This window comes from Oncorhynchus mykiss, chromosome 23, assembly GCF_013265735.2.
Source record: "Oncorhynchus mykiss isolate Arlee chromosome 23, USDA_OmykA_1.1, whole genome shotgun sequence".
Lineage (NCBI taxonomy): Eukaryota > Metazoa > Chordata > Actinopteri > Salmoniformes > Salmonidae > Oncorhynchus > Oncorhynchus mykiss.
The window spans coordinates 38,048,683-38,061,943 of record NC_048587.1 but is presented as its reverse complement, the minus strand read 5'-3'; the positions used below and the strand labels follow the sequence as shown (position 1 = coordinate 38,061,943).

General features: G+C 41.9%; 1 protein-coding gene across 9 annotated transcripts in view; it reads right to left on the bottom strand.

The window, feature by feature from the left end:
* Nucleotides 1–13,261, bottom strand: part of LOC110502696 (3-hydroxy-3-methylglutaryl-CoA lyase, cytoplasmic) — a 29,477-nt gene that overhangs the window by 5,540 nt on the left and 10,676 nt on the right. For all 9 annotated transcript variants that reach the window (XM_021580933.2, XM_021580927.2, XM_021580931.2 and 6 more), the window contains 3 exons: nucleotides 12,977–13,125; nucleotides 11,741–11,804; nucleotides 11,350–11,538 (listed from right to left, as the gene is read on the bottom strand). In XM_021580933.2, the coding sequence (XP_021436608.1) occupies nucleotides 11,350–11,538; nucleotides 11,741–11,804; nucleotides 12,977–13,125 (402 nt within the window). The remainder of the gene's footprint in view (nucleotides 1–11,349; nucleotides 11,539–11,740; nucleotides 11,805–12,976; nucleotides 13,126–13,261) is intronic.

The following is a 13,261-nucleotide window of genomic DNA, read 5'->3' as shown; positions in this document are numbered from 1 at the left end:
AGTGCACTTCCTGGTAATCTTACTCACATCGGCTGCGGAGAGCGTGATCACACAGTCGTCCGGAACAGCTGATGCTCTCATGCATGTTTCAGCACTACTTGCCTCGAAGCAAGCATAGAAGTTATTTAGCTCATCTGGTAGGCTTGTGTTACTGGGCAGCTCTCGGCTGTGCTTCCCTTTGTAGTCTTTAATAGTTTGCAGGCCCTGCCACATCAGACAAGCATCGGAGCCGGTGCGGTACGATTCGATCTTAGTCCTGTATTGACGCTTTTCCTGTTTGATGGTTCATCGGAGGGCATAGCAGGATTTCTTACAAGCTTCCGGGTTAGAGTCCCACTCCTTGAAAGCGGCAGCTCTACCCTTTAGCTCAGTGCGAATGTTGCCTGTAATCCATGGCTTCTGGTTGGGGTATGTATTTACAGTCACTGTGGGGACGACGTCCTCGATGCACTTATTGATAAAGCCAGTGACTGATGTGGTATACTCCTCAATGCATTCGGAAGAATCCCGGAACATATTCCAGTCTGTGATAGCAAAACAGTCCTGTAGTTTAGCATCTGCTTCATCTGACCACTTTTTTTATAGACCGAGTCACTGGTGCTTCCTGCTTTAATATTTTCCTGTAAGCAGGAATCAGGAGGATAGAATTATAGTCACATTTTCCAAATGGAGGGCGAGGGAGAGCTTTGTACGCGTATCTGTGTGTGGAGAAAAGGATGTCTAGAATATTTTCCCTCTTGTTGCCCATTAAACACGCTGATAGAAATGAGGTAAATTGAAGTCCCCGGCCACTAGGAGCGCCGCCTCTGAATGAACGTTTTCCTGTTTGCTTATGGCGGTATACAGCTACTTGAGTGCGGTTTTAGTGCCAGCATTGGTCTGTGGTGATATGACAGCTACGAAAAATGCAGATGAAAACTCGGTATATAGTGTGGTCTATAGCTTATCATGAGAAACTCTACATCAGGCGAGCAAAACCTTGAGACTTCCTTAGATATCGTGCACCAGCTGTTGCTTACATAAATGCATAGGCCCCCGCCCTGTGTCTTACGGGGCTGCTGTTCTGTCCTGCCGATAGAGTGTATAACCCGACAGCTTTATGTTCTTTATGTCGTAGTTCAGCCACGACTCGGTGAAACGTAAGATATTACAGTATTTAATGTCCCGTTGGTAGGATAAACGTGCTTTCAGTTCGTCCCAATTATTTTCCAGCGATTGAACATTAGCTAGCAGGATGGAAGCCATGGGCAGATTAGCCACTCGTCGCCTGATCCTCACAAGGTACTTTGATTTCTTTCTGCGAAATCTGGGCTTGGTCGGGTGTCTGGATTATATCCTTCCCGTCCGACAGTTTGAGGTGAGCAATCGCAGTTGATGTCCAGAAGCCCTTTTCGGTCATAAGAGATGGTAGCAGCAACATTATGAGAAGATGGCAGCCTTCCCCCCAGCAACCATTACTGCCCCATGTGACCTACTTGTTGTTTGTATGTACTGACAAGTATGTGTAACTGATAGATGCACACACACACTACAGTGAGGAAAAAAAGTATTTGATCTCCTGCTGATTTTGTACGTTTGCCCACTGACAAAGAAATGATCAGTCTATCATTTTAATGGTAGGTTTATTTGAACAGTGAGAGACAGAATAACAACAAAAATATCCAGAAAAACGCATGTCAAAAATGTTATAAATTGATTTGCATTTTGATGAGCGAAATAAGTATTTGACCCCCTCTCAATCAGAAAGATTTCTGGCTCCCAGGTGTCTTTTATACAGGTAACAAGCTGAGATTAGGAGCACACTCTTAAAGGGAGTGCTGCTAATCTCAGTTTGTTACCTGTATAAAAGACACCTGTCCACAGAAGCAATCAATCAATCAGATTCCAAACTCTCCACCATGGCCAAGACCAAAGAGCTCTCCAAGGATGTCAGGGACAAGATTGTAGACCTACACAAGGCTGGAATGGGCTACAAGACCATTGCCAAGCAGCTTGGTGAGAAGGTGACAACAGTTGGTGCGATTATTTGCATATGGAAGAAACACAAAAGAACTGTCCATTTCCCTCGGCCTGGGGCTCCATGCAAGATCTCCCCTCGTGGAGTTGCAATGATCATGAGAACGGTGAGGAATCAGCCCAGAACTACACGGGAGGATCTTGTCAATGATCTCAAGGCAGCTGGGACCATAGTCACCAAGAAAACAATTGGTAACACACTACGCCGTGAAGGACTGAAATCCTGCAGCGCCCGCAAGGTCCCCCTGCTCAAGAAAGCACTTATACATGCCCGTCTGAAGTTTGCCAATGAACATCTGAATGATTCAGAGGACAACTGGGTGAAAGTGTTGTGGTCAGATGAGACCAAAACGGAGCTCTTTGGCATCAACTCAACTCGCCGTGTTTGGAGGAGGAGGAATGCTGACTATGACCCCAAGAACACCATCCCCACCGTCAAACATGGAGGTGGAAACATTATGCTTTGGGGGTGTTATTCTGCTAAGGGGACAGGACAACTTCACCGCATCCAAGGGACGATGGATGGGGCCATGTACCATCAAATCCTGGGTGAGAACCTCCTTCCCTCAGCCAGGGCATTGAAAATGGGTCGTGGATGGGTATTCCAGCATGACAATGACCCAAAACACACCGCCAAGGCAACAAAGGAGGGGCTCAAGAAGAAGCACATTAAGGTCCTGGAGTGGCCTAGCCAGTCTCCAGACCTTAATCCCATAGAAAATCTGTGGAGGGAGCTGAAGGTTCGAGTTGCCAAACATCAGCCTCGAAACCTTAATGACTTGGAGAAGATCTGCAAAGAGGAGTGGGACAAAATCCCTCCTGAGATGTGTGCATACCTGGTGGCCAACTACAAGAAACGTCTGACCTCTGTGATTGCCAACAAGGGTTTTGCCACCAAGTACTAAGTCATATTTTGCAGAGGGGTCAAATACTTATTTCCCTCATCAAAATGCAAATCAATTTATAACATTTTTGACATGCGTTTTTCTGGATATTTTTGTTGTTATTCTGTCTCTCAATGTTCAAATAAACCTACCATTAAAATTATAGACTGATAATTTCTTTGTCCGTGGGCAAACTTACAAAATCAGCAGGGGATCAAATACTTTTTTCCCTCACTGTACATGTTCATGATTTTAAATGTATGTCAATTGTAGTCTTTTGTCTGTAATGTATTTTGCGTTATATGTCGGACCCCAGTAAGACTAGCTGTCGCTATTGGAGTCGGCTAATGGGGATCCTAATAAATCAAATTCATATCAACCAAAAATCTAAGTTAAAGAATAGGACTAAATCAAATCAAACTTATTTTTTGTTCATTTAAAGTTTGATTAGATTAGATTTAGTCCTATTAATTAACTTAGATTTTTGGTTGATATGAATTTGATTTATTAGGATCCCCATTAGCCGACTCCAATAGCGACAGCTAGTCTTACTGGGTTTTTTTTGGTTGAGCTGGATACATGAATCCAACATATGAATTATTCATTTTTAGACATACTGGATATTGAATTGTGTTTGGTTTTCAATGCAAACAAATATCACAATTTCTGCTTGGATAGTTCCACCTGTGCCACTTACTTACTTAGTCTGGCTTTAATTCCAGTTTGTCCACAAATTAATAATTGATATGTTGGATTCACATATCCATCTCACCAAAAATCTAAGTTAATGGTGGGAACTGTCGCCGGAAGCTCTGGACTGGGAACTGTCGCCGGAAGCTCTGGACTGGGAACTGTTGCCGGAAGCTCTGGACTGGGAACTGTCGCCAGCACAACGCACAACGCACAACGCATCCTGGACAAATGACCATTTTCGCACGGCAAGTGCGGGAAGCTGGCACAGAACGCACCGGGCTGTGAATTCGCACTGGAGACACAGTGCATATCACCGCAAAACATGGTGCCTGACCGGTCACACGCTCCCAACTGTGAGTACTGGGAGTTGGCTCTGGTTCAAAAGCTGGCTCCGCCAACCCCCCCGGGTGCCCCCCCCAAAAAATATTTTTGAGGCTGCCTCTCGGGCTTCCGTCGTGGCCGCGAACCCCGGTGTCGTCGTTGTTCCTCTCTCGCTGCCGCCGTCTGCTTCCATGGAAGGCGATCCTTTCCAGTCAGGATCTCCTCCCATGTCCAGGATCACTTACCGTCCAAGATATCCTCCCACGTCCAGGATGTCTGCTCCTCCTGGCCACGCTGCTTAGTCCGTTTGTGTTGAGATCTTCTGTCACGATCGTTATAAGGAGTGGACCAAGATGCAGCATGGTATGTTTCCATCCTTTTATTTGGAAGAGAAACTTAAAGAACAAAAACAATAAAGCGGGGAAATGGCTACCTAAATATGATCCCCAATCAGAGACAATGATAAACAGCTGCCTTTTATTGGGAACCATACCAGGCTTACATAGATATATAATTCACCTAGATAACCCACCCTTAATCACACCCCGACCTAACCAACGTAGAGAATAAAAAGCTCTCTATAGTCAGGGCGTGACAGTTAAACAATAGGACAAAGTAAAATGTAATCACATTTTAAATGCACTTTAACTAACGTTTGATTTGATTTAGCCAGTTCTTTGACTTTGATTATTGGTTGAGATGGAGACATGAATCCAACATTTCAATTCTTAATATGTAGACAAACTGGAATTAAAGCCAGACTTGTCAGTGGCACAAAATAAATACCTCCTTCAAATGTTGATACTTGGTTGCGTTGACAATAAACACAATTCAATATAACTTTTGCAATACAGTAAATAGTCTATTGAGTTGTCAACATGTTAACAAAGCATATGTTGGATTCACCTCTCGAGCTAAACCAAAAATACAAGTTATAGAATAGGATTAAGCCAGTGACCCAGATGAAACTATCCAAGCATTAGAAATGTTGATATTTGGTTATGTTGCCAACCGTATTTATTCAACCTTAAAGTGAGTAACATCTATGGCCACATTTTGAAGTTAGCCTACTGTAACTATAAATGTCTTACGTAATCATAGTTTATGTTCAAGATAGCATGCAAAGGTCGCAGGTCTGTGAAGATCTTTACAATTGCTATAAAATTTTGTGCTATTAGATGAAGCACAGTGATAACACATTACATTGTTGTATACTGTAAATACAAAATATCTGACATTGTATTCCCATTTGAACTTTTAAATAGTTGAATGCACAGTGATAACACATTTAGATGACAACAAAACCAAAAATCAGACATTGTTTTTCATTGGAATTTGGCTTTGCTTTTAGATGGTTGAAAGCATAGTGATAACACATTGGGAATTCAACAAACTTCTGGCTGACCAATGGCTCAACCAAATATTACCCCAATTTCCACATTTAAATCACGTGGTGTGCCCAGTGGGATTTGCCTTCAACCCACTTTGCTAATTCATCTTCCATTAAAGGGGCGGCAGGGTAGCCTAGTGGTTAGAGCGTTGGGCTAGTAACCGGAAGGTTGCAAGTTCAAATCCCCGAGCTGACAAGGTACAAATCTGTCGTTCTGCCCCTGAACAGGCAGTCAACCCACTGTTCCTAGGCCGTCATTGAAAATAAGAATTTGTTCTTAACTGACTTGCCTGGTTAAATAAAGGTAAAAAAAAAAATGTTAACCTTGTCATTCAGAAAAAGATTGTGGGCTTGCTTCATCCAAAATGTTCATGTCATAAAAACATCTTCAGTCTGGTAGACACGTTTAATTATTCTTGTCGAATACCTTTACGTTTCATTAAGACATTATGAACCATAGAGAAGTTTTACCAGATGTTTATTCTCATATCATGATATGATGTTGTTTTTAGGTTGGCTTTTAAACATGATTTATATGCTCCAATAGAGAACCTGAGTTTTATACAGTTATCAACAGCCACGTGACAAAAACGTTGTAGGCCTGCCTACACAGCTTCACTTGTTACTTTCAGGATGGGGGAAAACGACTATATGATATGCCTCTGAGGACCTCGGGCCTCAAAGCTATCAGGTTATTTACAACAGCCTCGGAACCTTGCGTCTTCATCGGGACAAATTATGAAGCCAAGCATCTATTTTTCAGAAGCATCGCAGATTAAGATATCCGCAAGGTTTTCCACATAACAGCAACCGTCAGGAGAATATTAAAGACGTTTTCCTGCTTCCTTGGCAGAGCCAGATGTCAGAGGATCCCATGATGAGACAAAATTAACTTGCTTATCCTCCCACTGACCCCGCTGTGGCACGGGGACACATCAGACTGAAACCATGAAGAACTTCTGTCCTTGAGGGACAGACCCAAACAAACAAAAATAATGGAAGCACCGTTTGTTCTCTGACTAAGGGTCATAATTGGTGCCTTTTCTCAGAGAAAAGGGTCTATTTTATCCAGGGGCTGTCTCAGCCGCCTGTAATTGCTGTTTGTGTTGGCTAAAGTGATCCACTCCGGTGTGCACTGCGCAAGAGATTTCCAGACCTTAGTTAACTCCAGGGCAGGATATTGTATTGGGCAGACTTTTTTGTTGTGTAAACACAGAGTTGTAATTTACCGTGCCAAACCTCTCGCATTCTGCCGCTAACTGCGAGAGTGCCAGATGGTCTCCGGTGGACCAGGGCACACCAAGAGCACAGCAATCACTTTCGACAGTACGTCTGATTTCTGCTGCTATATGGGACGAAATACGCACAGGGACTGGTGGTCAGAAGGTCCAAATTGCCAGCATTCAATTAGCCTCTCACAGCTCAGAAACCAGATGTGAACTGGCTGTTAAAGAGCCACATTCAGTGAGCCGTGGAGGTATAAAAACAATGCATTCCTGACAAAATAAACTTTATGGTGTGCTCTGGCTGTTCACATCATATGATATGGGATTATGGAAGGCGGCTTATATACTGTAAGTGAACAACTTGAGAGATGGCCACACTCTTTCCCAGTATTGTTTGTTTTAAGTGTGGCCGTGCGTCAGTTGGGGCAGAATGGGTATGTTCATTGAAGGGTTTGAGGCAGCAAGGTTTCGCCAACTCAGCCTTGACATTTCTCTACATAAACTGTGGAACTGAAGGAGATTGTATTCAATGGTAGCTCGCAAGGCTGACACATTTCTAACCTGGGGCAGCCCTTTCCAGCAATAAATAAATCCTGCCACTGTAAAGCCACAACCTCTTCCTTGATATTTGTGGCTAATAGGGAGGTAGACAAAAACATAAATGGATTACTCAGAAGACCTTAAAGCATGAAAACCATCTATTGTCTTGTTTGACTATGGAGGTCATTGGCCAAGTAGAGACCACGCTCTTAAAGAAAGCACCTCTTACATTATAAACCACTCAAAGCATTTGACTACCAAGGTTTGTACAGTAAGCTGAAGGAGTAATTCAAACTAAATTAATACAACATTTTGCCTCATGGGCTAAACCACTTCCTGTGCCAATCTATCCTTGTTGTTTGTAGAGTTTACTTTAATATGCGTGGTTTTTAGAATATTAAAATACACATTTTCCACCTTGGGATGCAGCAAGTACTTCATGTTAACATAAGGTTCCTCTTTAATAAGGCACCATTTATTTGTGTGTTCGTGCTCTAAAGAGACCATGCAAAGGGGAACGTTGTCTTGGGCCTGGATTCAATCCGTGTCGCGGAAGTATCATGGAAGATCCGCATTAAAATGTAAAGATAAATTCCGATTGAGCAGACATACTGTATGCAGCGTTTAGCATGAATGCAGTCAGCGTTTAGCGTAAATGCAGTCAGCGTTTAGCATGAATGCAGTCAGCGTTTCGCGTAAATGCAGTCAGCGTTTCGCGTAAATGCATTCTCCGGGAACGCTGGAACATTGCCATTAAATCAAAATTGAGCTATTAAGTGGATCTTCCTTGATACTTCTGTGATACGGATTGAATCCAGCCCTTGGTGCCAAGCGCACACGGAGAGGAATATTTTTCACCAAGTTACTGGCTTTCCTCATTGTGGTCACCTGGCAGATACACTGACTCCTGCACCACAAGCCTATTCTAATAAGCTAATATCCTCAGCAGGCAATTAAATGGGAGTTCCTTGTAGTCTGTCATGTTGGCAATATTGCCAGATCACAAGCCATTTTTAGGGAAAGGTTAAAGTATTGTCATATGACGTGCTGTTGGCTAGCTAGTTATAGCACTAAACATGATTATGAACATCGCCAAGACTGTTCCAAATTCTTGTTTGAAGAGCCATTAACATTCACCTAATGTTAACACTCATTATTCCAGGGGTCTTTGCTCCTTGACCTATGAGTAAGGCTTTCGTAATCAACCATGAAACCACATGAATGGACCTGTCTAAATGTTTAGTCACTTTGTTGAAAATTGGCTGAGTTGTTTACCACTGACAGGTCTTTACACCCATCTCACTTCACTTTCATGACGCTCAACATTAGACCTACACAGCTCAAATGTAATGTCCTCTGGATTGTATGGGTTAACTCAAAACCATAGGTTTTATTGGACACGTGCCTGTTTGATTTGTCATGACCACGGTTATGAAACATTGTCATTCTAATTTCAATTTTGTCTCTGTCACTAGTGGTTCCAAAACACTTTGGTTCTGGGACCATTTGGGAGGTTTCTTGTAAACCACAAGTGAACATAAACATCTCTATCCAGGACCCCGGCAAAAATCACTACCCAGCAGGAATTAGCTACAACCCATTAGTGGGTCTCTCAAGTCACCATTTGTAAAACACTCATCTAGAATATTTAGATGTATTGGACAAGATGGAATAGTGTCCCTTACTGATCCACTTACACCCATTATCAGAATAGCATCCATACTTTCCACTAAATATTTAGAGAGAGTCACAAGATTAAAACCCTGTCAATGAGCTTTGGCTCGGACTTGTTTTGCTTAGTGTAGAGGAGCTAACCATGAGTACAGATGTAGGATCTTAATTTGATCTATATTGTCACAGCAAAAGTAATCCTGCAGAAACAGAACGTTTAGTCCATAATGTTGCTTGATCGGTGGTTAGGCTATTAGGTGGCCAAAAGTAGTCTACATGAAAAGTGAAATACTGTTAATATAACCATGTGTTAGTGTGGGTTTTCAGTGAATTTATGTAAATCACAAAGCTCATCCGCATTTCCTGCGGTGCAGGAAAATTCTCAGCAAGATCCTACATCCGTAAGAACAGGTCTGAATTCTCAGCCAAGAGCGTCTGGCTACACTGAGTTCTATCAATAGCCCAGCAGTCAGCTGCAGTTTACATGGAAACGTTGGGCCGGATCAAATCTATTTCCCAGCAAAGTCTGAAAAATAAAGTACATACTTTCTCATTGTGTGACCCACCAAAGGTGGGTTCGTAACAAAGGCCCCCAGAACTTCCCCAAAAAAAGGTACAAAGAGCATGGAATGTCTTTATCATGAACAAAAGCAGAGGTAACACGGTTCTGACAGGGGATGGTGGAGTTCATTTCTCTCCCAGTTGGTGGTGTGGACAACTGGCACTCAGTAATGAAAAGTCTATGATAAAATCTTTCATTTCCACTGAGGTTGTTGAGATGGGAGGAGGACAAATGGTTGTCTAAATATCCATGCCTGTTATTATTTTCAGTGGTCACGGGGCAGCTGTGATAAATCAATTTCAATGTGATCCACAGAAAGGAATTTCACCCACCCTCTGGTTCTTCTCACCCCTTGTCAAAAGTGCCCAACATTAGGATCTGTTGTAACACTATTTTTAAATACAAACCAGAATGATGATTGGTGAACATGCACAATTCTTTGAACATGGAAGTAGATAAATTCATAAGTAAAGCCATGAACCAGTGCTAAACGTTATGCAGACTTTGGGTTACTTAGGGTAAGAGGGATTGCAACACAGCATTGAAAATGGTCATAGATTTTCTTTAAGGAGAAATCTGCGGTTTAAACAATAACAAAGCCACTGATTTTGTAAATAGCTGAGGGACGGGGCTGGCGAAATGTTCAAATTCATAGACAGAGTTATGGAAGCAAGAACTGACCATCCATGAAATCAAAATTATAGTTTTAACCATCTTTTGAGGCTATAGAGTGTGTGTTTACAATGACTTTCTTTACAAATAAATTAGTAAAACAAGCTTATATTTTGTGTTCTGATGAGGTAAGTTAATTGAACTAAGCTCATTATGCATTTATAAGTTATATTCTTCAAGAATGAATAGCTGTATATCATTCATTTAAAATTCCCCAAATGGATGTAGCAATCACAGATTTCCCCTTTAAGTGGATAATTCGTTTTTCTTGACGTCTAGATTTTTCTCTTTTTGAAATGTCTTATACACTTGACCGTGACTCACATTTCTCAATGAATCCAGCGATAGTCACTGCAACCTCCCTGGCTCAGTTACATAGTTGCTGCTGAGGACGGGTTTCTTTCGCATTCTCCATTTGCCATGTGTTTCTTAGCAGGCCAATGAAAGGATCATTTTCCCTGTGCCCTTTAAGTGCAGCATTGTCAGATAGTTCAACAACCAAGCGACAGATGAGTTGGGAGCCCCTCAGGGCTGGCCCGTCTCCCCCTCGCACTCAGTACCTTTGTCAAGGCCAGGGCACTGTCATGTGAAACAGACACCGAATAGGTAAGCCTTTGTGTGAACCCCCTCACATCTGCTGACCCACCCAGCCCCCAAAGAGCATCCCTCCACTGCCGAGGATGACAAACTGGGAGACAGAGCACAATGGGTGCCCCAGAGAACTGATACAGCCATGTCTACATTACCGCTAGTTTATGTCCCGACTGAATCTCAAGTTATAGGTTCACTCCAGAGAGGTGGTGAAAAACACCATAGAAAGAGGGCTATTACAGGAAGCTTTTGTACAACTTAATTAGATTTTGTGGTCTAAGGAAAGGATGAAGCTTTATTAATGATCCGTGAAAGACTCTTTTATTCTCTTTAATGTAGGTGCTGGAAATAAGAGAGCCAGTGGACCTATCTTATGTTCATTATGATTCTGGGATTTTTTGGGGTGGGCAGTTTTTGTGTTATTTTCCTTTGTTGGGGACTCCCAGATCATGTTCCCAATTCCAAATGGAGTGATTTGTCTCTCCTATTTTCATATGTCATATTGTAACAGATACCTTTGTTTTTGTTATTTATGAATATATTTTCCGTCACGCAAACAATGCTTCCTCAATTCTCACATAAAACTGAGCACATAAGTTTGGCACACAAAATAGGATACCATCTATGACCGACCACTTGATAATGTCACACTACCACATTGTTACTTACCATGCAGCCTTTCTCAAAAATGTTGCTAGATTTGAGTAAAACCCCACTTTATCAGGGTCTCTAAAAATAACATGATTGACATAAACCATATTGCGCCTTACTCTCAGTGGTTACCTGCAGTGCGGTTAGGATGTTGGCCAGGGCCTGGCCGTAAGTGTCATGGCAGTGAACGGCCAGAGCGCTGCTGGGTACCTCCTTCTTGACGCTGTGTAACATCTTGGCCATGGAGCCTGGGGTGCCTACGCCGATAGTATCCCCCAGAGACACCTCGTAGCAGCCCAGTTCATACAACCTCTTCACCACCTATAGCCAAGAATAGAGCAACTTAACAAAACAAGTCCCTTGGACATACAGGAGAAACAGACAGGAGCTCATAGCTACAGCATTACAGACATCTGAATGTTTTCTCTTTGTCTAGAAAAGGAAATCGGTCCTTATGGGGATTTGACATTGTTTAGATTACATGTACACATATAAAGTAGGCAATGCAGAAATTGTGTCTTACCTCTGCAACTTTAGTGGATTCAATGGGTCCCTCATATGGACATCCTAGTGCACAAGAAACATATCTAAAAGAAAACATACATGGGTCATAAACACACATGGCATATATTAATACATGGGTCATAAACACACATGGCATATATTAATACATGGGTCATAAACACACATGGCATATATTAATACATGGGTCATAAACACACATGGCATATATTAATACATGGGTCATAAACATGTAAACTTTGGTAAATGTCACAAAGTGAATTGTACTAAAAATGTAATCTCTCTCTTGTCAAAAACTCATATAATTTATTCTGTCTGTCATTAGAATTATGGTAGAGCATAAAATGAACAGCTCTTTTTTTCTCAATTCACTAGCCGCTAACTGCCAGAGCAATATAGACTTCACATTTTATATCGAATTGGTGTTGAATATCTTGTTATATGTTCCTTATGTTGTTGACAGTAGTAATGAGAAATTATGCAGGGGGATGAAGTCAAACTATATGTCTATTCCATATGTGTAGGAAATGTTCACCGCTTGAAATAGTGGACAACATGTGAAAAGTAGAAAATGTTTCTCTTGGGCTCTCGGTCGTTAGACGATACTTCAGTTTGTAACCGGAATTTCCAGCAAGTTCTAGCTGGACTCCAGGGAAGGGAGTGCTGCCCTAACCATCTCCAACAGCCGGCATTAAATCACATTTGCCAGAACGCCTGTGTCAAACTGATGCGTTGCCATGTCAATGTGCAGTTGTTTGGGTGAAAGGGGTGCTACTGTACCACTGAATTTAAACATGCTTCATGTCAGCGGTTCTGTACGGTACATCTGGACTTGTAGTTGCAGTAACACATAGAGCGATGCAGTGCACATCTGGAACTTCGCTTATTAACCTACTATTTCTGGAGTCATTTAATGCTGTGTTCCTTTGCTAATAGAGAGAGTAACAATAGGCCTCTGAAACATTTCACTGTAGTGTTTTCAATGTCTCAAGTTGTTAATGTAAACATACGCTATTTCACAACACACCTGCGAAGTGAACACACATGTTTAACTAACTATTTTGTTTATCATCAACATCAACTCTTGCACTGATAACTTGATTGTAATTTGAGTAAAGAAATTGCATTTTGCATTGTTCATGGTAGATATCAGCTATAGAGCCTATGGAATGAATGCAAGATGTTAAAGTCAAATCGTTTTACTCTGGTGAAGAAGCAAGTGAGGAATGATACAAACCCACGGACTGGAATCTGTCGTTGTTTGGCAGTGCAAATTACTTCCTCAAACCTCAGAATGCTCTCATCTATAGAGCAGTTGATGTTTTTCCTACTGAAGGTCTCAGATGCAGACCCAAACACGGCCACTTCAGTAGCACCAGCTGCAACCTTCAACAGGACAGAAGGAAGTTGCAACAGATATTAATTAGATATAATATTATGTAACACACAATTACTGTAAAACGTTTCCATTAATCTCAGGCATAAAGTGTACTCAGCTTTGATGTAGCACTATATATATTAA